Genomic DNA, 26571 nt, shown 5'->3' with positions numbered 1-26571 from the left:
GAAAATCTAGTTTGCATCTTACAGAGCCAGGAAGAGCTGTAGAGCTATGAGCCTTCCTACCCTCCTCCAGAATCCGTCTTTGGTAGGAACACACTATAGATTTGTTCCTTAGTCGGGCAGGGACTTGGACCGCATCTCCCTCTCCAAACACGAGCCACCACCACTCCCTGCCTTACCTCTTTCCGGAACACACTCCCAACACAAACTCTGGGGGCAGACCCCCTCTCAGGCCCTCAGTCACTATCGGAGGCCTCCTCCAGAATCCCTTTCCATTGAGACAAACAAACCTATCTCCATTCTTTCCCTAAACTTTGTGAGCCACACCCCCTTCCCACACTGAAAACTTAGGGACGCGCCACCGTTGTCCAATACCCCGCCCCCAAACACCTGATAGATTCTGCTCCCCTGGTCTTTCCCGAAAGCAGCAAGCTCCAGGCACCCGGTGCCGGCCTAAGCCAACCCCCGAGGGTCTTTACCGAGTCGCTGGGGGGAGCCGAAGCCCGGCTTGTCCGGCGGTCGCGGCGCCAGTATGAAAGGAACCAAGCTGGCCAGGAAGAGGACACACTGCCTCATGTTCCCGGCCCGGCCACCGGCTCCACCTCTCCGGGCAGCTTTCGCCTGACGGGCGCTCGGGACACTGCTCACATTAGAAGAGGCGCGGATCCTCCCAGCCCGGCCCGGCCCTGCCCCTCAAGCCTCTGATTCCTCCCGCGCCGCCTACCGGAAGACTCTATAGAGTCCGGCTCGAGGCCCCCGGAAGTGCACGCCGCTCCCGGAGAGGCTGGCTCACCCGGCTTCCGGCCGACGCCGACCCCCGCACCACCCACAACCGGAAGCCGGGTGCCGCGTGGCATGCCGGGAGACCCTCGCTCGCCCCGCCCTGTGCCGGCGCGCCGCCATCTTGCCGCTTCCCCGCCCGCCCCTTTGCAGCTCGCCAGGGTTCGGCTGGCGCCTGCCGGGACGCAGCCCGCGACGTCCTAACTCGACCCAGTCGGACCTCGCCTCTGTCCCCGGATGACCGCCGCGAGGGAGGCGGGAGCTGGCGAGTAGGCCCTCAGGGGCGTGTCCGGCCGCCTCCCTGGTCTCGGTCCCACCTACATCTGGTTAGGATCCCTGTTACCCTTCCTACTGAAACAGCTGTAGAAACCGCCCTGGGGCCTCTGGCGAACGAGGGGGAGGGCCAGGTTGGGTGTGCTCGGGGTAATGACCCAACAACCAAGTGCCTGGGGCGAGGGATAGGCTCCCGGGAGCAGGAGGCCCAGCGCTTGACCAACTTCTGCGAGACCAGCCTCCCACACGCAGATGGGTTGCAGCTTGGTTTTCGGGGCCCCGCGTCGAAACTCCCGGGCGTCCGAGGCCTCCGTCCGTTGTGACGAAAATGGCTTTGTGGAGGGAAATCAGCAGGCTCTCCCTTAGTGCACATATTCTTGTTGGCCTCGCTGTAGGTAGAGAGTCTGTGAGTATTTCCAGAAACTGAATCCTAGACCTGACTCTTCATCTGCTAGTACAGTTGCTATAATCGTCCAGCCGAGTTCTTGAAATTCACCTCTGTGTTTGGTCACTTTAGCTTAAATGGGAAGTTTGCCGCGGCAGTTGTGTTTTGTTTTGCAATCCTTTGCATAATTTTAGCTCTAGTGAATGTTTATGGTACTGAATAAACCATTCTAATAACCTTAGATGTGAATTGCTATTTTGGTTCAACTACAGTTTATACAAGTAGGACATAACGCATTTTCCACTTAAGAATGAGTGGGACAGACTTTTCCGCATTATGACATGGTAAATTGTTAGCAGCAGAACATTAGTCCTGCCTGGTCAAGTTTTAAGGCTACTCCTAATAAAATACTCGAACTATGGTTTAAATTTAGGTTCACTGTGGTAAGCCTCAGTAAAATCTTAGGATCTTTTCCTACAGTTATTCTCCATAATTACTGGCATTTTTGGCTTAACTGAATCCAGTCTGTTCATCTGAGGTAGAAAATGCCTTCATTAAACATACATTGATGACACACCTGGTCAGAAAGCAAGGAGAGGTTCACCTTTGCAAATTGTGCATAATTCTTTTAAAAATGTATCCCATAAAAAAGTGACAGTTGTGTACAATTTTTTTATATGTGCAGTAAGAATATCATCTTATTTTCTGAGCATCCAGGCACCATTCTCTCTAGTTGGTAACTTTAGTAGGTTCTAGATTATATTCTTTCTGTGTCCCCCCACAGTACTACGTGCCTTGCTCATAGAAGGCATTAATAAATGCCATTTTTAAAAAGTAAAGTTCCTGATTCATTTTCTTACTCATATCTGGAAGTCCTAGATTTTCAGAGACAGTCGAGATTTCAAGTAATCTTTCTTGTTCACAAATCAGGACCCAAATTATGATTTCCAGTTTGAAGTTTCTCTTTGATTTATTGGTTGTCTATACCTTTAAGATATGAGAACCACGTGGGGGAGATAAAGAGCCAGAGGAACATAATGAGACAGACACACTGGATAGAACTAGTCTGAGCCAACTGTCTTCAAACTTTTATACTCTTACCTCCAAAAGAATTTTTTTTAAATATGTACCCCTGGATACATTTAGTATTTTGTCATCAAAAATGTAAATAGTTGCAAAGGATGAAATTTCCAGTATAATGTAAATACTGACATTTAAAATTAAAACCATTAGGTTTAAATTTACCCAGTGGAATATAAATACCCGACAGATTTGATCACCGCCGTGGCAGCCAGCCTCCCGGATGGTCCCCGATGACCTTTGCTTCCTGATATTCACACTCTTGTAGAGTCGGTCCCCTTCTACCCCAGACCAAGTTTGGTCTGTGTGGCCAATAGCACACAGCATAAGTGATGGTATTTTACTTCCAACTTTAGGTCGTAAGAGACTGCCTTCCATCTCAGGTGCTTTCTTGCTTGCTCTCCCTTGGATTGCTCACTGGCAAAGAAGCCAACTTTCATGTCAGGAAGCCTATGGAGAAGTTCATAGGAATAGAGGTCACCAGCCTACAGCCAGCAAGTAACTGAGACTTGCCAAAGACTATATGCGTCAGCTTGGACATGAATCCTCCAGCCCTCAGTGGCCTTTAAGTTAACTCCACTTCCCTAACCCAGCAGCTTGCCTGCAGCCTCTTGGGAGACCCTGAGCCAAAACCACCCACTCGAGCCAAAACCACCCACTCAAGCCATTCCCTAATTTTTGACCCCCAGACACTGGGAAAGAATAAATATTCGTTCAGTCTCCTAAATTAGGGGTAATTTTTTACATAGCAACTATTGCCCATTTGAAAAATACATGGACAAGTTGAGTGGATCCCAGGTTCCTCTCCGTAACACTTGAAGTGGTTTGTTTAATTTAGGATTTATAAAGATAAGTAGTGGGAGGGTATAGCTTAAGTGGTGGAGCGAATGCTTAGCATGCATGAGGTCCTGGTTTCAATCCCCAGTACCTGCTCTAAAAATAAATAGACTTCATTACCCCCCCAAATTTTTTTAAAAAGTAAAAGATCACTTGAGATTCACTGATCCCAGGCTATAGAGTTAATTATTTACAGCTTACTTACTGCAAGTGAACTTAAGAGTAAAATATTTACAGCTATATTTCTGGAGTTAACTACCAGATCTACACAAGCATTGGTAAGACCTTTCATCTAAATGATGAGAGAAGTGGCTGTTTGGTTCTGGCTGAGTCTGGAGGTTTTTTCCTTCTTCTGTCATCCTAGCTGTTTCTCTTAGTGGCTACTATTTATCCTACACCAGTACCACCAGTCCTTACAGATGTACAGAATCTTCATCACTCTACGTCTAAAATACAAATTATTCCTACATCTGGATGCTTTTTTGCTAGTGGATAAATCTGTGTGAAGTTAGCACTTCATAAATTATGAGTCAATCCATAACTCTCCATCAGACAACAGACCCTTCTTATAGAATATGACTACATACAAAGTCATGTGCCAAGAACTCTAGTTTCCAAGTTTTTAGTTCAGAAATTGTAATGTATTTCACATCCTTTTAGAAAGAAAGATGAAAAATATATCATGCATGGAGCAAAGCAGAATATTTGAGGATCCTCACTGATAAATATATGATTTCTTTGGGAATTTTTTTAATAGGCAAGAAAATAACCAGGTCTCTTTCCATTTTTCCAATTTCAATTTCAAAAAGAGAAGGAAGCCAGCCATTTGACTGAAATTGTTATTTCAAGAAGATTCATTTCTAAAATTTTGGCAACAATTTCTCTCTCTGTTACACACACACACACTTTTATGTCTCTTTCTTACCAGGCCTCCTTGTCTTTACCACAGAACTTCCAGTGGCTAATCTGGATGTTGCGAGCAGAGGTTATCATAACTCCCATATGTTGAATGCCATACAAAATACGTCACTTTTCCTTCTGAAATCCCTTGAGATCTCAGAGTAATTGAGCCACATGAATAACTGAACATAGAGAATAGATTGCATGGAAAGAAAAAATGGAAACTTGTGCTGGTTTGAAATTACCTCAGGTCTGAAGTGGCCAAAAGTCATTACTCTTGCGTTGACAGGCCCCAGAGAGGAGGCAGTCACCAGTTACCCTCTAGTTCTACAATGGCCAGACGCCTTAATTGAAAACCTATTCTATTTAGTCCTCTTTAGAAAACAGAACTCACTTGTTGAATGTTTAAAACTTGTGAATTCTACTAGCATTTTAAGAATAATACCTCTAAAGTGAATGACCTGTACTCCTGTATTCACCGCAGCATTATTCACAATAGCCAAGATGTGGAAACGACCTAAGTGTCCATCGGCAGATAAACGGATAAAGAATATATGGTATATACATACAATGGGACATTATTCAGCCTTAAAAAAAAAAAGAAATGCTGCCATTTGTGACAACATGGGTAAATCTGAAGGACAGCATGCTAAGTGAAATAAGGCAGAAAGATAAATGCAGTATGATCTCACTTACATGTTAAATCTTACAAACATTAAACTCGAAGAAGCAGAGAGTAGAACGGTGGTTGCCAGGGGGTGGGAGGAGTGGAAATGGGGAGATGTTGGTCAAAGTTACAAACTTTCAGTTATAAAATGAGTTAAGTTCTGAGGATCTAATATACAATATAGTGACTGTAGTTAAGAACAGTTTTGAATACTTGAACTTTACTGAGAGAACAATCTTAAATGTTCTCACCACACACACAAAAATGGTACCTCTGGATACATTAATTAGCTTGATAATCATCTCACAGTGTACAGGTGTATAAAATCATCACGTTGTATACCTTAAATATACACAATTTTTGTCAATTACATCTCACCAACATCATATCTTTGCCCCCCAGGGACTTAAATTCTAAAAGATGAACAGTACATACAAATACAGAAAACACATACAGTATGATATGGGCCTTAAAAAGTTGATGTTATGCATTTTTTCATATTAATTTTTAAAAATAAAATTTTAATTTTGGAATAATTTTACATGTACAGAAAAGTTGCAAAGATAGTACAGAGAGTTCCCATATACTCTTCACCCAGCTTCCCCTGATGTTAATATCTTACATCATCAGGGTATGTTTGTCAAAACTAAAACATTGACATCAGATTTCACAATTTTTAGAAGTATGTGCTTTTCTACTGTCTTTTTTTAATTGCGATAAAATCCACAGAACATAAAATGCATCCTTAGTGATATTCAGTACATTCAGTGTTGTACAGCCAGCACCACTATCTAGTTCCAGGACATTTTAATCACCCCAAAATGAAACCCCCTACCCACCAAGCAGTCACTCTCCATTACCTGCTTCTCCCAACCCTTGATAACCACCAAAAGAATTGCACAGTTTCTGTCCCAGGATTCACCCAGGATACCACGTTGCATTTAGTCACATTTACTTTTCACTTTTTAGGTCATATAAAGCTGTTTCTAAATAGTTTATTCTGTGGGGAAGCGCTATTTAATAGGCTTGATTGGGGAGGAGGGTATAGCTCAGTGGTAGAGCACGTGCTTAGTATGCACAGCGTCCTGGGTTCAATCCCCAGTACCTCTGTTTAAAAAAAAATCTGATTATCCCCCTCAGCAACAAACAATATGCTTGATGGGCTCAAGGAGACTGGCCAGCTAGTCCCTCACTCTGTCTCCTCTGTGCTGGTTGAATAGCCTCTCATGTGACTTTCTTGCCTCTGCTTTTCCCTCCATCACCATCTCTATTTGTCTTAGATAACACTGGCTGAATGTCTCCTCCTCATGTCATGTTTCTTGCTTCTTTTATAATCTAATGTATTCTATTTTATCCTGCATTGTGGTCCACTGATGGCATCTTGCTCTTCTCCACAAAGGCGTGAGTTCCTGAGGCAAGGACCATGCTACCTTCCACAGCAAGTAACGCAGTCCTGTGCGTAAGGCAGTCTTACAAGATGAATCAAACAAATTAGACAAGTTAATGCTTGTAATGGGTGGCACAAAAAACATACGTTCAAGTCCTAACCCCCCATATTTATGAATGTTTACCTTATTAGGAAATAAAGACTTTGCAGCTGTAATCAAGCTATGATGAAGTCCTACTAGGTGAGGGTGAGCCCTAAATCCAATGGCCAGTGTCCTTATGAGAAGTGACACAGATACACACACACAGAGAATGCCATGTGATGATGTGGGCAGAAGCCGGAGTGATGCAGCCACAAGTCAAGAAAAGCCAAGGGTTGGGGTGTCTGTGCTGCACACTCCTTGCCCTAAGGGGATGGCATTCACACTGTAGCTGATGTGAATGGTGTCCTCAGAGTTGGCCAGTGGACAATCTCCCAGCTGACCCTGCAGGGAGCCAAGAGGTCAGGGCCTAGGATCCAGAACAATGAGATCTACTTATCAAAACATCTTAGAAACTAGACAACAGAAAGAAGCACTCGTCCTTCCATGCTGTTCATTATGCATGAAAACCAGGGAGAACTGCCTGTCCAGTGGTGCCTCTCTCCAGAGTGGGAGCTCCCTGACCTGCATGGTCACTGTGCAGTCCTGGGCTTGGCTTCTGAGGGACTGATCACACTGAAAAGCCTGAACGTAACAGACTTGCCCAGAGCAAACATTACCATTTATTTCCTGGCTCACTCGGAAGCAGAACAGATCAGACAAGTAAGTCGGTGCCGAGTTACAACTCTGGCTTATTGTTGGTATCACATACATCCCTCGATATTTCATCACTATGACTATCTGGTTATGCAATGATTTATTTACATTCTGCCTTGTTCTAGAAATAATTTCAGAGCAGATATCCATTAAAAACTCCAGTTAGGGACAAAGATGTGAATTTTAAATAAACAAGAGACTGCGGTTGTCATCTAGGCCGGTGCTGTTTTCAAGCCTTTTTCCAGTTGCATTGTTTTTAGCTACAGCACTCTAATGTCCAAAAGAAATCTTAGGCAGAAACTTAATGCATAAAACAGATCAACGCAGAGCATTTGGGTTTGGAGTACTCCTGAACCATCTTTGTAGACTCCCTGTGCCTTCCTGAAGTCTACAGAAAGAGGGTCATGATTTTCTCAAAGTTAATAGCAGGAATGACAGCCCAGGACTATCTCCAGTCCATGACTCTGTTGCCTAAACCGGGGTAACTCTTTAGACAACGCCTGAAATGGGCCCTAGTTGAGACAGGCTAGTTTTTTATTGCCATCTGACAGATGAGTGTGCAATTCAACAGTTGGTAGTACCAGGATCAGCCAGCCAGCACAATATACACAAAAAGAACTGCTGGAAGGTCAGTCATTCTCCAGTTGTCACCTCCAACGCCTCAGTAACAGGACACTCAAGGTGAGCACTTACTGCAAAATTCAAATAAGTGAGACATCTGTTCTGGGAGATCAGGAGGGTACAGTGCTCTCTCAACATGAAGAGCTCTCAGCTCCTGCAGAGGTGGAGGGATGCTTGCCATTGAGAGTCTTCTTAAGAGGAGAAAGGCAGGAAGGGCAGCCTTATTTGGGTTTGTAGTCTCTCTTATTCTGGTTTAACTTGCAAAGTACTAAGGAAAAGTGATTCATATCCTCATTTCTACCTAGGAAGCAGTATCTTGCCAGAGCCATCAGGAACCTTCTTCACTTTAAATAATTTAGCAATGGTTTTCCTCTAGCTTTACTTCAATGAAAAGATTTTGAAGGATGAATAGGAGTCTGCTAGGCAGAAAAGGAAAGGAAGGACGTTCTAGACTAAGGGAACAGCATTTATAAAGATCCATAAGCATGACCCTTGATATGCTGCACCATGGGTTTCTTGCCAGAAAAGCTGAACCTGAATCTTGTAAAGCCTCTTGAACTAACCTCCACTTACAGGAGCTATGGAGGAGGGTAGAGGAACTAACTTGCTACATAAACCACAGGACGTAAGATGAGATATTGAAATAGGCACATGAAAAGATGCTCAGCATCGTTAATCATTAGAGAAATGCAAATTATAACCACAACATATCACCTCACACCTGTCTGGCTATCATCAAAAAGACCACAAATAACAAATGCTGGCAAAGGTGCAGAGAAAAGGGAACCGTTGTACACTGTTGGTGGGAATGTAAATTGGTGCAGACACTGTGGAAACAGTATGGCATTTTTTCAAAAAAACTAAAAATAGAAGTGTATGACCCAGCAATTCTACTCCTGGGTATATATCAGAAAAAGAATGAAAACACTAGTTTGAAAAAATAAATGCACCCCAATGTTCACAGCAGCATTATTTACAGTTGCCAAGATATGGAAGTAGCCTAAGTGTCCATCAAAGATGAATGGATAAAGACGATGCAGAGTATATACACACAGTGGAATACTACTCAGCCATAAAAAGAATGAAATCTGGCCATTTGCAACAACATAGGTGAACTTGGAAGGTATTATGTGAAGCGAAGTAAGTCAAAGACAAATACTGTGTGATACCACTTATATGTGGACTATAAAAGGAAAACAAACTAGTGAATATAACAAAAAGGAGACAGACTCATACGTAGAGAACAAACTAGTGATTACCAGTGGGGAGAGGAAGGAGGGGAGGGGCAAGATAGGGGCAGGGGATTAAGAGGCACAAAGTATTATGCATAAAATAAGCTACAAGGATATACTGTACAACACAGGGTATATAGTGAACATTTTATAACTATAAATGGAGTATAACCTTTAAAAATTGTGAGTCACTATGTTGTACACTGTAACCTACATAATATTGTTCATCAACTATATCTCAACAGAAAAAAAAAAGAGATATAGATGAGGGTAGAGGAACTAGTAAATAAAACCACAGGAAACAAGAGACAAATCCAAAATGGGGACTTCCTTGTGGAACCTACCTGGCTCTGCAAGAAGGCAATGCCCCCACCCCCCAAAAGAGGAGGATGTTCTAGATTACGAGACATGAGACCCTGCAAACAAATGCAACATGCGGACCTTTTCTGAATCTGGATTCTGACAAATCATTAAAAAAATATTTTTGAGACAACCGGGGAAATGTAAATATGAACTGAATAGTAAATGATGCCAGAGAATGAATGTAATTTTGTTAGCTGTGCTAATGATTGTTATTATGAAAGGAAATGCCATATATCTTAGTGCTGTGCACTGAATTTGATATAGTGAAAAGACATAATGCTTGTTATTTGCTTGAAAATACTTAGCGGAGAAGTAAATTATTTCCCGACAACGAATTAATGCAAAATGATATAGCAGCACAAAACAACAAGGCGCACTTGGGATTCACCTGTCAGGTTCCTACTAATGCCAGATTCAGGCCCCTGTCTGATCTGTTCACCTGGCATAATGCCTGGGATATCATCATCAAATATTTATTGCATGCGGGGAGGATAAATTATCTCCTCTAATCCTCTAACAGTCTTTTGAAGCATCATCCTTACTTTATTTATTTTGAAGCATTACCCCCAAGGTCACAAAGCTACAAAGTGGTGGAGGCAAGATTCAGATCCAGAGCCATCTGACTTCACTTGCCTTCATAACGAACACCTATAGGAGTCTGGCGTCACTTCAGGAGCTCTCTGCTCATTGGCAAGTGGTATCAAAGAATCCTAGACAACATGTGATATTTGGATCACTCTAATTTCTCCACACGTTGCCACGCCGCACTCTTCTCTGACCCCAAACGTGCACACACTGCACAAATTTCATTTCCTATGGAATTTAAGCTGCTACATGTAACAGGTGCTGTGTTTGGTGTTTGGTGTTTCATAGGTTCATCATTCATGTCTCCCCAGACTACAAGCTTGGGAAGTGAGGCCAGCTCTTTTATGTCTTCAAATCCTTTGTTGCCAAAGGATTGGAAATACACTATGTCAGCAACAAAGACTAGAATCACTTCCCTATCCTTTTCACTATTTGATCTATTAGAAATTTAAGCCAAATTTTGCAGAACTAACTTCAAGGTATGTCACCCTGTAAGAAACACTCATGGTCTGGCCTGAAATAGCTTCGATTCTTTTTCTCCAGCCCTGTACCTTAAAACTTTAAAGCAAACGAAATGTCAACTCAATACAATACTAAATGCTTACATATTATTTTTCTATTTTATCTTTAAGAGGGAGAGAAAGCTCATTCCTACTTTGTTTGCCTTGAACCAACAATTTAGGAACTGAGGGAATACTGAGTGAGAACAGTTGGAACCCAAGTGCTCTACCTCCCGGCAGGCCTCTGGTTTGACCCTGGTGGCCCACAGAGCCATTAGTCAGTGCACACGTGCCCCAACAAGTTCCTGGGCCTCCCGCCCATCACTGAGATACATCCTTGGCTTCCTTCCTGAAGCTTTAGGCCAATCTCCCAGCACTGATCTCCAATTAATACTGGATGTAGACTTCTAACCTCCTATCACCAGCCAGACAGATCCTCCTTACCTAAGACCTTACAGATCAGTTCTAACTCACCCCGGTGGCATCTTGTCAAATCACGGAATCTGCTTGCTCAGGATTGGAGTAGAACTTTATTTTTTACTTCAATACAAAATCATTAACACGGGCAACAACTGAAGGGGCTGAGGCAGAATGAACCAGAGAGCCTCCCACGCTCTTCTGCGTATACAATCAGTTTCAGTTGCTGAGGGAAGTCTCTCCCATTCGTTAACATCAGGTGGGCACAAATCTCAACAGTGTGCTGCTCAATTCAGAATCCTTCAACTGACCTATTTTTACTCACCTGTTGTGAAAATCGCCTGATCTTTACTTTGGCCTTAATTGCTCCTGCTTTCTTAAGACAGTGGTCTCCTAAGTACCAGGTTCTGGCCACAAGCATCCGCATCACCTGGGAACTTATTAGAAATGCATGTTATCTATAAACTCTACCCCAGACCTACTGAATCAAAAGCTGTATTTAGCAGACCCTCCAGGTGATCACATGCATGAAGTTTGATAATGATGGCCTTGTGGCACCACCAATCACTTACTAAAGTTTTAACTCTTGAGAAGCAAAGGCATTTCCTCTTGCTCCTTGTTCTCTTGATTTTTTTTCTTTACTTTTTCAGCAAATGACTTTTCCCCATTCTGTTCCAGCAGAGAATGTCAGAAGCAAAACCATTGCTGAATATATATTTTTTAACTTTGCATTACCAAGTTACACTATCATTTTTGTGTGTGTGTCTATGTCCTGGAAAATCTAGGGCAATAGATCTGCTCAAAGTGTGGTCACTTTTCTTATCCACAAGACTGGTTTCACTCTATAGAATTTTCCAGTTCCAAAATTAGACGATCCTTCTACTCTTTTCCCACCTGAGCAGTCCACATACATATATTCCACAAACATTTACACTTGGCAATCCCTTCACCCATTGGCTCACAGGCAAGACAGGTGTCCACCTTTTAAAATAAGAAAACTATAAAGTGGCAAAGTTGCAAGTTCCAGTATCCAGCACAGTTCGTGGCTCATGACAGATACTCATGTTAACAGCGAAGTGATGAATGAAAGAACACGGAAGCTGGATCCCTTTCCACCAGGTCACATCGTCTCTCAGGTTAGGCAGTTGTGGGAAGAGCCAGGTCTAGCTCTGGAGAGTTAACAATCTTGTCCCATTTCATTCCTAGCTCCCAAGTGGTGGTGCTGCCAGCAATCTCAGGACACAGTAGCCTTCAGAAATCTTTGCAGGGACCCCTCCAAGGTTCTAAGTTCCAGAATGAGTGAAAGAACACCACCTGTTACGGAGAAAGGCCACAACGCAGGGCCTTGTGTAAAGACCCACAGGTCTAGGATGAAGAAGGAGTGCTCAGTACTAACTCCAGATGGGTTAAGAAACCTGGTAACATCAGCAGAAAATGAGAGACAAGTAGTCTGGTCTCCTTCAGGGGCCCGAGTTATCCGTGTCAGAGAACGTGAAATGGAGCTCACAGGATGAGCGAGTGGCAGGGGTTTCTGCAATAAATGCAGACATACACACGTCCTCAGAAATGAGGCAAACCTGAGCCTCATTATGTGGGCTTAACTCCCCTACATTTCTGTAGTGTTAAGAAAACCAGGCTGCACTCCAAGTTAAATTTTAGTCGGCCTTAAACAAACCTTTTCTTATTCTCAGCAATGTCATCTAGGAAACAAATTGTAAGCTGTCACAGGAGAAAAACTTGATTTTTGTATATATAGACAAATTTCTGCTGATAATGACCACAAAAGGGCATTGTTGAATAGCCCAGGTGACAGGGATGTGGTCCTCAGTAGCACGTATCACAACCAAGAGCAAAGCAAATGCCCAAGTGAGACAGAGAACTAAGTCAGCTCTCCACGGCCCAGCATGTCAAACAAGTGAGTTCACACTGGATAATCTCATTTATCTGAATTAGCAAGGAAATTCCTAAATCTTTAGTTCAAATTACAGTAATTAAACAACTCTTAATAAACATTTCGGTAAGAACCTCAGATAGTCCTCAGAGAGCTGTATTTCAGCTCAAATAAAGAATTTAGGAGCCTAGAGTAGTAAGACCTATTGTACTGACTTAAACTCAGGGCTCAACCCAATTTCAAACCCACTTAGTAATTCATATCCCATGAAAGCCCTTAATAAGCCTCTTCGCTAGCTGAGTAAATCCTAACTCCATCATGCTTCTGGGGTTTAAGTACTTTCTTGATACTCTTAGGCCAAGGCTGTGATATGTTGCAGAAATGGGTCTAAAGACAAAGCAAAGATAAAAGAATTAATCTTAACAAAATCCTTCCAGCAATGCGCAATTAAAGTCGCACTCTCAGAAGGGGGAGCTTCCCTTTCTTCTAAAGGCATCAAGGGACTCACTGCTCAGCACATTCTAAAGTAGAAAATGTTGCCATTGTCACAATGCTGTAAGTGGAAGGGACCCAAAATGTCACCAACAATGTCATTAAAAACTGATACAATTCACAACAGTAAAATCGTGAACAACTTGCAGGCCTAGGACATGAATTGCAAAGAAAACTTCGTGCTTTCAAACCCAACTGAAATCAATTTTACATCACAACCCACTATTCACATAAACTGAAAATGATTTCACGAACTATTACCTTTATTAACATGCCATATATTTCTATTTAAAAAACACGGACTGGCTGTGACCCATTAGGTTTCCACTATCCACTAGTTGGTCATGAGCTAAAGTTTAAAAAAGCACTGATCCATGGAGATTCCTTAAAAAAACTGAAAATAGACAATCTATGATCCAGCAATCCCACTCCTGGGCATATGTCAGGAGGAAACTCTAATTTGAAAAGATTTGCACCTCAATGTTCATAGCAGCCCTATTTACAATAGCCAAGACATGGAAGCAACCTAGATGTCCACTGATGGATGACTGGATAAAGAACTTGTGGTACATACACACAGACACAGACACACACACAGACACACACACACACACAGACACAGACACACACACACACACACACACACACACACAATGGAATACTACTCAGCCATAAAAAATAAAACAATGTCATTTTCAGCAATACGGATAGACCTGGAGCTCATCATACTAAGTGAAGCAAGCCAGAAAGAAAAATATTGCATCACTTATATGTAGAATCTTAAAAAAAAAAAAAAAGACACAAATAAACTTATTTACAAAATAGAAACAGACTCACAGACATAGAAAACAAACTTAAACTTACGGTTACTGGGGGGAATAGGTGTGGGGAGGGATAAACTGGGAGTTCAGGATTTGCAGATACTAACTATTATATATATAAAATAAACAAAGTCCTACTGTATAGCACACGGAACTATACGCAGTATCTTGTAATGGCCTATAATGAAAAAGCATATGACAAGGAATATATGTATGTGCAGAAATGAATCACTATATTGTACACCAGAAATTAACATTGTAAACTGACTATACTTCAATTTAAAAAAAAGCACTGCTCTAATGTCACTGCTTTAATCTCAAAAAAAGGGCAACATAGCATAATAGCAGAATACCAACTTAAAAGTAGAAAACCCAGGTTTGAATCCTGGCACGACTACTTACTTAGCTATGAGACCCAAGTCCTAGGACATGTCATTAGCTTCCTCACTTACAAATCAGGAGAAAATTTTACCTCAAAAATTTTATGAAAGTGAGTTGTATTTGTGAAAATGCTTACAAACAGGACCTGTGAAGACGGGTAAGTCAGGCCCCCAGTGTGCTGGCCCAAGATCGCGTGTAGATACCAGAGGGACACTTGGGCTAGGACCCTGGCCAGTGGTCTTTCCACCACGTTGAAGCATTGAACGTATGATTAATATTGACGACACAAGGGCCTTCAGAGTGAAGCACACAAAATGAAGAATGTATTTGAACCGTAAAGCTGACAAACGCTTGATCATGAAAATTCGGTCCTTACTTCTGAAAATTAGTAGAGAGCTTACACCTTCTTACAAAACTACTAGAGAAGTATAAATTAAAGCCTTCATTTTCTAAATCTGAGGCAAGAAGAAATAATTTTCATTGAAAATGCTTTTCAATTTAGCCAGTAGAGAATTACTGAGAATTTGGAGTTTTCATCTAGTTTTCCAGTCTAGTTTTTCTAGTTTCAGGCCAAACATGAGCCTGAGGGAAATGTCAGTTGATGTTTTTGGACTTACTTCCATAACCATGCGTTAAGTCCAGCATGTCCTAATATTCCTTGAACTGCTTTTGAGGTTTTCCTCAAGGGAAAAACTGACAGATTAAGAGGTTAAGTCTAGGAAGAGTAAACAAACCGACCCTCCAAATATGATAGAAAAATAGAAGATAAATAATTCTACTTATCTGCCATAGTAAAGAAGCTGAAGCACCCACCCGCAGCTGGCAGTAGTGGCACAGAAATGAATTTGGTATGGCAGCTGATTTCAAACTATAGGTCTGCCACTTAACACATTTCGGACAAATAACTTCATTTTTTTTCTAATCAGATGTCCTATCAGTCAAGAGGAAACATGCTCAGCAGGGCAGTTGGGAAGATCAAATATGAATGTGTGTGCACATGACCGGGCACCAGCATGAATTCAGTCAATGCTGGTTCCCTGTAACTAAAACACAAGGGCCAGACCATTTATGGACACGCTCAAGGTGTTTTATAACTGAAGATGGCTGAGTCGCCAGCTTTTCCCCAGGGTATTATTACCTACTCCCTTTAAAGCATAAAGTCTGAAGGCAACTGTAAATGAAACATGACTAAGCAGTCAACAGCAAGTGTGCTGCAAACTGGATTTCATGATGGTCTGATTCACGTCAAGTACTACAGGTTCCTTAAGCATCAGATGAATGGATCAAAAAACATTATTCTGGCAGGCGGTTTATCCTGGTACTCAGCTGTACTGTCCTCAAAATTCAGACATGATATATATGATATACATACATGGTAACTCTCCTCTTGCAAAGTTGATCATACACAATTTGTAAGAGGAAGGATGATAGATAAATGGCAGAATAAAACGTAATTGCCTTAATCAGTTTAAAGTCCTCCCAGTCACAAAGAATGAAGTTGTTTTAGAATGTATCAAATGACAGTTATTTATAATCAGTCCAAATAAAATCAGTCTTATAATTTAACAAAAACTGTCACATGTTTGTGCCTAACATAGGCCCTCAAATATTGTTGAATGTTTGGCTCAATTCCATTAAAAATAAAATTCTGTCCATTTAAATATCAGTGACTAGAATTCATGATCTTCTCGAAATATTTTACTCTTCTATTTGAATTTTTATACTTTATATGGGCATCCTAGTGTTTTTCTTGAGTTTTAAATAACAAGTCTCTACTGATAAATATTTATAGACATGAGTGTATTCTACCAATCCCGTCCAAAAAATGTACTGCACTTTCCCAATCTAAGATCAAATAACCATAGCTGAATGTACTTTATGTTGGAAGAGAAATCCCTAATATTTCTATTTCGGATAATCAGTGTTAGAAGACAACCCCTCCCCCAAATTAAGTTATTAAAGCCTAAATGACATTTTAGAGGGAAAACTGCCAATTAAAAAGTTCTAAGTACAAAATAGGTATAAAATTTAGAATTTCTGAACTATCTTGGAAAGTAATTATAAAAATTAGAAAGCTCAAACCTGGCTTTAAACCCTCTCTTCACCCTGAAATTTTATTTACTCACCCCTTCCCCCTGAGGAAAGATGTCCTCTCCTACTGAGCTCTTAGCGGTGTTCCATAAATATCCTCACATCTAGTGCAAGGAGCCCCCCCACCCCCGCCCCCAATCAGATGGTCAAAAGGCGACACCACAGGCTGGGCCCGTTTTTAAAGATGCTGACTTCTCCTAAAGCAAGGAGATGATTTGGGACAAATCTGCTCTTTAAGAAGGCTACTTTGCTAACTCACCAAGTGGTGTAGTGACTCAGTACTAAAAACTTTATTGCTAAGATGTGATTTTTTTCCTCCTAATTCACAATGTTCTTCCTATGTTTACTGAAATTTTTACCTAAAAAGCAGTTATCTCACTGATTTAGATTTTTGGGGACCAAAGTCCTATTAACCTTGTTTAAATGGGTATTTCCCCAAGCCCCTTTAAGTTCTCTGTCTTTTCATTTTCTCTAAGAAAAACCAAGTGCAAATGAAACCTTATTTCACGGTCACATTTTAGGAGAAAAAGGATAATCCTACACAGATTAACTTTTCAGATTTTCTACTTCAAAATAAATTCTCAGGTTAATACTTAAGACAGGCTAGTGTAATAGCCATTGTGGTATTATGAAACCAAAATTATTTGAAACTCATCAATGACACAACTGTTGACAAAGAGAATTATTTGAAAACTAAACAAGGTATCTTGAACTCTGACATTCTATCTGAATATACATAGAAGTGTAATTCTAATGCCAAAGCACTCACAATCACGTAATTTTAACTTTCCTAGTTTTAAAAAGTCTACTTTATTCCATGTAACAGGTAACTAGTATCATTTACCTCTGGAGAAGAGATGGTCCACAAAACTGATCTACTTGGTCAAACACTAACTCGTAAGAAACACAGTCCAATTTTATACATGTCCAGGCATCCCTAGACAGGTGTATCACAATGCAGGAAAATGGGCACCACTGCTCTATTTTACATGAGATAAAAGGGAAGTAGCAATAAATTTCAGAAAGTAGTAAAATTCGCCTGTTTCTTAAAATGAGTATGCAATGGTTACAAAGCCATAGTAAATGGTTTATAAAATGTAATTTTATTTTATGTTACTCTGCTGTTACATAGGGCATAACATTTTCACAAGGCTTTTTTTGGGACTACAGTCAATGATTAGCAACATACAATAGTGGTCCAACTCTCTAAATAACAATCACTAGACAAAACTGGACACCCTCTCCCATGTGCACAAATCTGCATGGAAAAGTACTAACGTTTTAGACTTGGACTTGTGTACTTTAATTTATTTCCCCTTTCTAGTGTATTAAGAAATGACATGCACTTTAATTTGCCAAAAGCAATGCTTGTATTCTGGCAGCAACATGCTACTTCTATTACACAGTAAAGTGAATACCAGAACTACAAAGGCAGAAGGTGTAAGTGAATTTTTATTGGGAAGGGAAGTTGTCAACTTAAACAGCAGCAAATGAAGAGTGATTAAGGAAACTCCCTGTTGTCACAGATACACAGGACCTCCATCATGTATGATACAGGAGGCATTTTAATTTGTGACCCTCAGCCCAGAAATGTCAAATGCTTTTCCATTCAATCTAATACTTCTGGATTCCTACCAAAAAGGAATACATTAAGAGCATGGAATAGTTGCTTATTGAAAGGAAATCCCCAAAGAAGAGTAAGGGAGGGAATGTAGAAATCAAGATGTAGAACACTCTTTAAATTGTAATTAACTACATTTTCATATCTTCACAGTAATACAAAACACAGTCACTTGCAGAACTGGTTCAGATTACTTAAATACCAGATACATTTTTAGTCCTCTACATAAGTGTTTGGAAGTTACTTATGTTTATATGAAATGAAGCTATTAATACTTTTCTACAGCAGTAACTGCACACCAGGAAAGCCAAGACAAACACAAATCAAGGAATGGAGTTTTCCCAAAGCTGCAGTGTGAAAAGACTATAAACAGTTGATTCCATACACATGAATGGGCTTCTTTGCTATAGGAAATCCAAATGGAGTAAGGAATGGAGATGAGTAAAAGGCTTCTCGAGGGGAAGGAGGACACCCTGTACGCACTCAGTTTTCTGCCCCTTCTGCCGCATCACATTCTTCTCCTGCACTGTCTGATGTCCATAACTAGGAGGAAAAAAAGTATTAAGTTACTCTTTCTAGATTAGACAGTTATTTCAAGTCCTATTATTATATCAAAATGTAATTCTGAGCAATAAATTATTCAAACAATAGAGATTATAATTAAGACTAGAAATTACATTTCTCAAAACCCCAAATACCCTCAACTTCTCCCAAAGTGTACCCTTGTAGACCTCTCACTGTGCATTTACAAAATGACAGACACACACTATCTGGGTACGTTTTTAAAACTTACTCTTTATTTTAAAAGTATTATCTCAGACAAAAACATTCATCCTTAGAATTTAATGCTCTCTCCGTTCCCAACAGCCCAAAGCTCTTCTTAAAAAGCATCACTGAAATATAATTTATGAGATTAATAAGGCTAAAAAAATTGGGGTGGGAGGAGGGACCATGGTCATAGTAACCGTTTCCAAGTATGTGAAGGGCTATCATACAGAAAAAGAAGCAGGCTTACTTTGTACACGGTAAAGAGTTAAATAGGAGCAGATGATGTTAAATTATAGGGGAGGAAGTAGCACGTGTGCATGAAGGTACGTAGAAAGGGTTCTTGAATTAGGTAGGATGCTATAAAACAATTAAAACTGATCTCCAAGGATCTCTCTGATTTTAGGATGAAACAGTGAAGTGCAGAAGGGAAGAGTCAACATCTATTGACTATATATAACAGGTCACAAAATGGATTTCTATTAGACCAACCACAACTGGCAATTTTGGAAAAGCTAAAATCTTACTTAATCTTTAAGATACTAAAATAAAAACAAACAAACAAAACATATCCCTGAAGAACTGTCCCCTTAAGAGAGAAAACAAAACAAAACTGGTTAAGATAGCTCCACAGGGGCAAAGGTATATAGCTCAAGTGGTAGAGCACATGCTCAGCAAGCACGGGAAAGGACCCCAGGTTCGGTCCCCGGTACCTCCTCTGAGCAGAAATCAGTGAAGAAACCTAATTACCTCCCCTTCAGAAAAGATAGTTCCACAGCATATCCCGGAAGAGGTGTAACCGCTCAGTTTGTTTTTCTTCCATAAAAGCTGTTTATGCTGACCATTTTTCTACTGTTACCTCACAACTAGGGATTTCTAATGGCTGGGAATGAAGTGCATTCATTTGCCTTCCCTGTTCAGCAAAGTTGAACAGATATGGTGCTAATATTAAAAAAAATTTTTCTTTAGCGTTTCCTGCCCACCCCTCCCACCAATGGAGGCACTGGGGATAGAACCCTGGCCCTTGTGCATGCCAAGCACATGCTCTACCACTGAGCTATACCCTCCATCTCTGAATTTTTTTTTAATCCAACAAAAGATAAAGTGTCAAACTGGCGGAGCCAGGGAAACTACATTTATATTAAAGGGTGTATTTCTTTCTTCTACATTTTGCCTAAGATTTTGACATATCAAGTTTACTTGAACCTACAAAAGAAGCTAAGTAAAGCTCAACCAGTATCTTTTTTCTCCATTACTTTTTCCTCCATTGTTTGCCTACACAAGAGGTAGTGAGAAAAAAGAAAAAATAAACTTAAAAAAAAGGTAAATTCTCTATATTAAGGTTATTTATCAATATCTTCATTCCAAGTGAAATAGTCAATGATGGTTAATATTACAAGTTCCTACAATCTTAGTACTTTCGTAAGGTCTGATAAAATGCCCATTCAACTTGAAAATCTGCCTAGAAAAGAAGAGTTGTCCTATACAAAATACTAACAACTATCTAATATTTTTAGGTATCTACATATTCATTTTCTAAGAGCAAGTGTAGCTCTAATATAACTGCCCCCAGAAGATAGGAAGCCCGAATAAAATATAAATACTTTTGTCCCTGAAAAAGAAAGAAAATTAATAGAATGAAAAACTCACTGTTAGGTTGTCTCTAAGCAACTGCATGATGAGGGTGCTGTCTTTGTATGAGTCTTCATTCAGTGTATCAAGTTCTGCAATGGCCTCATCAAAAGCCTGACAAATATTAATATTCATGGTAAGTAAACATTTACATCAACATAAACTAGTTACTCTACAATCACAAATCATTTTTATAAAGCAGATGAGCATCCACTTTACGTTCTATTCTCCATTAAAAACAAGTCATTGAAATCATTCCCTCAGATTCTCAGTTTAAGAACTTTTGGGTAGGAATTGAAACTTACAAACCTCTACGTACGTAATCAGTAAATAAGTATTTCTTAGTTCTTTCACAGGACACATGCAGCCCAGTACCTATACCTAAGATGTTTCTTACAAATAAGAATTAGTATTTGCAAAATCCCCTCTGAACACTCCGATTCTGAAACACTGTGATGAGCACAGAGATTCTAGTGACCAAACCTGGTAGCATTACCTTCCAGTCCTTCACACGTCTTCCAGGCTTTCTTGATTACTATGACCAATATGCTCTTTAGATAGACTTACTATGACCAATATGCTCTTTAGATAGACATTCTATTTATAACTATAGTTGGGAGAGTAAGGTCTTGAGAGTGTGGGAGGTAGTTGCAATGGTAAGGAAAAGGAGAAGATACCAAAATAAATGTAGTCAAAATCATCCCTGGATATCCGAGTAAAATGTCTACTAATTAACACACCTGCTAGCTCAAATTACCTAAAGAGGGTATTTTGGGACACACATCTTACCGTTTTAGCCAGCGTGCAGGCAAGTTCTGGGTTATTAAGGATCTCATAGTAAAATACAGAAAAGTTAAGAGCCAGCCCCAGGCGGATTGGGTGTGTAGGTTGCATCTCTTTCTTGCTTATATCAAAAGCTTCTTGGTAAGCTCCTTGGGAATTATCTATCGTTTCTGTAAAGAGAAAAAAATGAAATAAAAAAACCATAATAATGAAAACATCCATCTAGTATACAGTAATGTCTTTAACATATGCTACTAGCTCAGCAGGAAGATTTTTCTCCGTGGCCTTCTTTTAAAACCACAGCAGCAGAGGGGAGGGTACAGCTCAGTGGCAGAGTGTGTACTTAGCATGCACAAACCTCTATTTAAATAAATAAATAAACTGGACCCCTCCTTGCCGAAAGAAAAAAAACAAAAACAAAAACACCACATCATAGTAGCAAACCAAAAACATTATCTTGTACCAGGTATTAAAAAACTTGCTTATTAGCACCTTAATAAAAAAACATGATAGAATATTATTATTTTTCCATCTCTGCGGCTAAAACATTTTCCTCTTTCATGCCTTTTAATTTTATCACCTGAAAATGCAGCAATTAAAAATACTTTAATATATATCAATAATATCTCAAAAAAGCTGGAAAAAATTAGCTGTAATATTCCACAATAATGGAAATATTTTACAAAAATTACCACCAAAATCTCTATTTTTGTGATTTATCTGTAGACGCAATATTGATTCTCAGGTATCAAGATGTTTATGTGAAAGGAAATATAAACGTGCCAATAAATAGATCAAAATCTGCTCTGACCAGAGTTTGATTACTCCCAATAAAAATGTCACCTTCCTAGAAAAAAAATGTTCAGGAAGTATTACCAACACTAATCTGATTATATCATGTTTTGAAAAGGGTTGGTTTTCTGAAAGAGTCCATTGGACCCATGACAGCTTTATAAAGATTGTCCTAACAGAAATTAAGTTACCCTTTTATAGGCTAAATATGTGCATTTTCCTTCCTCTGAAATGGCACATGCACTGATCTAAACACAGCTAGTACAGCCCTCACATACTAGGGAGCTCTTGCTGTCTGGTCATCAGGAAGAACCACAAGGAGCGCAGTACAGTGTCTCAGCTTCTAGGCTGTAAATACACACTATTTACAAATCCCAGACTACTGGAGTACTCTAGGTAGAGGACTAAAAACTACCAAGGAGCCAGAAAGGGTTAGATCAGGTTAAAGCTGAGGCTCTGCTCCTATCTCCCAAACATACACCTCCTTTGACTTGATGCCATTTAAATGTTCAGTTCTATGCAAGTAATAGTCATGTTTAATTTTGCTTATCTTTAGCAACAGAAATTATACATTAATAACACAGTAAGTTTAGTATACAGATTTTATTGTAACAAGGTACAAAAGTTTTTTCTTAATGTCTTCAATTATAGTGATTTTGGGGTGGTAAAACTGTCTCTCTTTAGTAACACTTTGTGGAGCAGGAGACCACAGTAACTAACTGTGGAGGTATGTCCTTTTGGATGGGGTAAAATTAAGAAAATAATAAACTTATTTTTAAAAAATGAGTTAGGCGATACTTCTACCTAGAACATGTTTAATAAATTTAGTAGCAGGCACATACATAAAATAATAATAATAAAAAAACCATAGTATACTCAGCTACCAATACTTCAAGAGACCGGGTTTACTGCTAATAAATTTACTTAGACTTTTTTACAATCAAGTTAGGCAATTCAGCTACTCTTTTCCCCATATTTGTGTCTTCTATGACAAATTATATGCCAGCAATAATACTGTCATCTCACCTCTCCTCCTCAGACATCTGGTTATATGTAATTAGTAGTCAATGTTATTATGATCCTTCAAAACAGGTAGCAGTTAATAAATTATGTCAAGCAGAAAAACATCCTGTTTCTACAGTCTATGTATAATTTCCAGTTATGTTAAGTTTCAAGATACAAGACAGTCAAAACCATGTGACATAACAGATCACATAAAGCATGTGTGAAGAACTCTGGGGCTAAAAATATGGTGAACAAAATTCTAAAGTCTAAAAGATTAAGCCTGTTTTTAATAATATCTTAACAGGTTATAATCAGAGAGTTCATGAGTTTTAACTTTTCAAAAAGGGCATATAATATAAATTCATGACTGATTCATTTTTGAGGACATAAGGTAACATTATGAACCGATCCTTCCTTCTTTTTGTATTTTAGCTTTACCCATAAACCAGTACACTTACGTTTCCGATCATCACCACAAGCAACTTCAGCAAGGTACCGGAAGTAATCTCCCTTCATTTTCAGATAGAAGACCTTACTCTCTGGATTAGTTGCATTGGCTATTAAATACTTATCCAACAATTCCTGAAAGAAATAAGATAAAACATTACACACTAATAAAAATAACCACCACAGTAAGTCCACACCATACCACCCTGGACCAGAAGCATGGGCCAGAGCGCAAGATCAGGTGGTTGCCATTAGTTGAATGCTTTGGCTCAAATCAAGTCATAGTTTCTAATGGTAAAGCTAGATTACATCAAACACTAATTAGAAAGATGTTCACCCATTCATCCATTCAGGCAAGCATTTCCTGATACTTGCTAGGTGCCAGGCACTGTATTTGATCAGAGGGGATATAAAGATATAAAGGTCCTTGCCCTCAGAGAGCTCACAGTCTAGTAAGAAAAGAGGTAAGTATACCATTAACAGTACACAAGACATTAAGATATAAGTGAATAAGGGGCTATGGAAGTACAGGGAGGGAATGTCTGGCTCTGCTGGAGATGGCCACTGGTTAAGATAGGTTCCCCTGGGAAAGGGCTATCTGTCAAGAATTAATAGAAGGAATGCAGCAGTTAGAAAATGAGGATGTATAATCATTTTAGGGAGGGGTAACAAAATGTTTAAGACATCAAGTATGAAGAATAGTATAATCACAGTACAAGTCATCATAGTCCAGAGTAGGGCTATTCAATGTCCTCTGCAGACCAGTGCCCATCGAAAACAAGGCTGAGTTAAGGATTGAGAGCAAGCGCTCTACTGAATGTTATTTTTTTTAAATTGGGTTAGTATTTAAATATGTCTTTTATCCTTCATTTCATACAAAGAAATGTCTCCTTGAACCAATAAGCTATACCTCTTAAACTGAGGTATTTGTACAAGGTGTGCCCAAGAGAATTAAAATGTCACGAAAGACAAATATAACAGATATCCTGTTGGACTATCAATTTTACTTGATGCTAAGTAATTTAAAAATCCTTTCATAATAAAAATTATGGAGTAGAATAAAATTCTCATAGAAACATAGAACACCTACACCGCATAGGTTTATTTAGATAATAAAATCAATAAATGATACTGAAAAAGTTAAGGATAGTTTAGAAAATATAGTTTTAACTCAAGAACTTTCCTATTTATCTGAATAAAAATAGACTAAGCAAAATGCAATGATTATACACATATTACTTTAAAGGAAATAAACAAAAACATTTTAAATCTTAAATTTAATGAAAAATATGTTTAGGTTAAAAAATATGTATTTTAAAAGGGTCTGAAGCTCAGGGGAAGTTAAACTTAGTATGTCAGTAATATTACCTAACGAAGCCCCAGAAATTTACACATTATACAGGTGGCAAGTATTAGAAGTGTGGCTTAAATCTGCGAAGTTGCTGCGCTAAGAACGAAGCAATAGATGGGCCACATCCCAACACTAAAGACAACTGGATACAAACGCTGCTTCTGTACCACCACACTCTTAAGTGTGAAAAGAATCAAAGGATCACGTTCTAAGAATTTCTTCTGCTCAATATCACCAATACAATTTTAGTAGTCATTTATTAAAATGAACCTGAGAAAAATTCTTTCCCCGAATCTTACAAAATCATACTACTTTAACCTTTTTCTCTAATACTATTTTTAAATATCATGGATGACTTTCAACTTAAAAACTATTTTTACTGAACACCTGAAATTTGGGAGGTTTCCGGAGGAAAGGGAGCAATGATGAGAGAATCAGAAAAAAAGTTCACTACCTTTTAAATCTCAAACTGACTCTGTCATCTCTATTTAAAAAAAAAAATTAAACAAGAATACATTCTGAGAAGCAGTATCAAATAATGCAAACACAGTGTTTATACTGTGGGACCCACTACCTCTGCTTGTATCCAAACTAAGGAACTATAATGTAAAATGAAGTGTCCCTCACTTTTCTTTTTCTCCCAAGTGAGTCAGTCAGTTAAGATGAAATTCCAGAGAATCTCCAAAATGGTGCCAGCTCTGGTGAAGATGGTATTTACAGTGACACACAAAAAAGCTACTTGGAATATTCAAGATCTAGTACTTTAGGATTAAAGGTGGCAGAAATGTGGGAGCAGAGGCAGAGAAAAGTGTGACTTAGAATGAGGACGTGGGGTGAGGAGAGAAAAGCGATTCTAGCTCTAATCCCTCCTAAGTCACCTGAGCCGGCTGTGGGCGGCTCGCGAGGACTGCCTGACCGGCACGCTAGCCTTCCAAGGATCGGGAAGGCTGCTCAACAGCTTCCGTGTCAGGGACTACACAGCTGCTTATACGCTAACTGTAAACTTTTCCCTTCTAAAATTATTAACTTTGATTACTAGTTTCATATAGCCATTACGTACGATTTACAGTGTTGGCTTTTATAAAGTGACTTGTGCAATACTTCCATCCTGGAGTTTCAGCCAGGTATCATGGTTCTTTGTCAGATGCCACTAGCTCTCTGTGAAGGAAACAACAGGTACAGAATAACTCTGTCTTTCCACATGTTATCAGTAGTAGCCATGTATATTTTAGCCCAATGAAAAGACAATGGATTCTGCTAACATGTCTTACCAAAATGATCATGGCTGTTATCAGGTATCAGTTATTAATTTTTAATACCAGAAAGAATAAAGGCTACAATACTTAAGGTATATAGCCTAGGTGTACAATTTTTTTTGTAAAAAACATTTTTTTCATTATAAAAAAGACTCAATACAGATCAGAGAGAAAAAAAACAAAATGATAAATGGCTCCCTTGAGTAAGAAAATTCTTCCAGGTAAGGTCATTGGTAAGAAGTCAGGAGAGAGGAAGAGAATCAATTTTTAACATTTATGTAGTTACAAGTTCTTCCACTAATTTCTCCTGCACATTATTCTTGTCAATTAAGCAGGAAATGCCCATTGTAACTCTTCAACTAGCAAATTTTATAATCTTGGGAGGACAGGAGAGCTAAGACTGGGGCTCCCTCCAGCACTGAG

General features: G+C 39.4%; 2 protein-coding genes across 2 annotated transcripts in view; both read right to left on the bottom strand.

The window, feature by feature from the left end:
• Nucleotides 1-809, bottom strand: part of ADAM17 (ADAM metallopeptidase domain 17) — a 43880-nt gene extending 43071 nt beyond the window's left edge. The window contains exon 1 of the mRNA XM_006197099.4: nucleotides 477-809. Within this exon, the coding sequence (XP_006197161.1) occupies nucleotides 477-573 (97 nt within the window). The 5' untranslated portion in view covers nucleotides 574-809. The remainder of the gene's footprint in view (nucleotides 1-476) is intronic.
• A 16771-nt stretch (nucleotides 810-17580) lies between these two features.
• Nucleotides 17581-26571, bottom strand: part of YWHAQ (tyrosine 3-monooxygenase/tryptophan 5-monooxygenase activation protein theta) — a 32776-nt gene continuing 23785 nt past the window's right edge. The window contains exons 3-6 of the mRNA XM_006197101.4: nucleotides 23553-23676; nucleotides 21304-21467; nucleotides 20533-20628; nucleotides 17581-18660 (exon numbers count right to left, since the gene is read on the bottom strand). Of these exons, the coding sequence (XP_006197163.1) occupies nucleotides 18601-18660; nucleotides 20533-20628; nucleotides 21304-21467; nucleotides 23553-23676 (444 nt within the window). The 3' untranslated portion in view covers nucleotides 17581-18600. The remainder of the gene's footprint in view (nucleotides 18661-20532; nucleotides 20629-21303; nucleotides 21468-23552; nucleotides 23677-26571) is intronic.

Source organism: Vicugna pacos, chromosome 15 (assembly GCF_048564905.1).
Source record: "Vicugna pacos chromosome 15, VicPac4, whole genome shotgun sequence".
Lineage (NCBI taxonomy): Eukaryota > Metazoa > Chordata > Mammalia > Artiodactyla > Camelidae > Vicugna > Vicugna pacos.
Note: the sequence above shows the minus strand (reverse complement) of the source record. Positions and strands in the feature narration are given on the sequence as shown.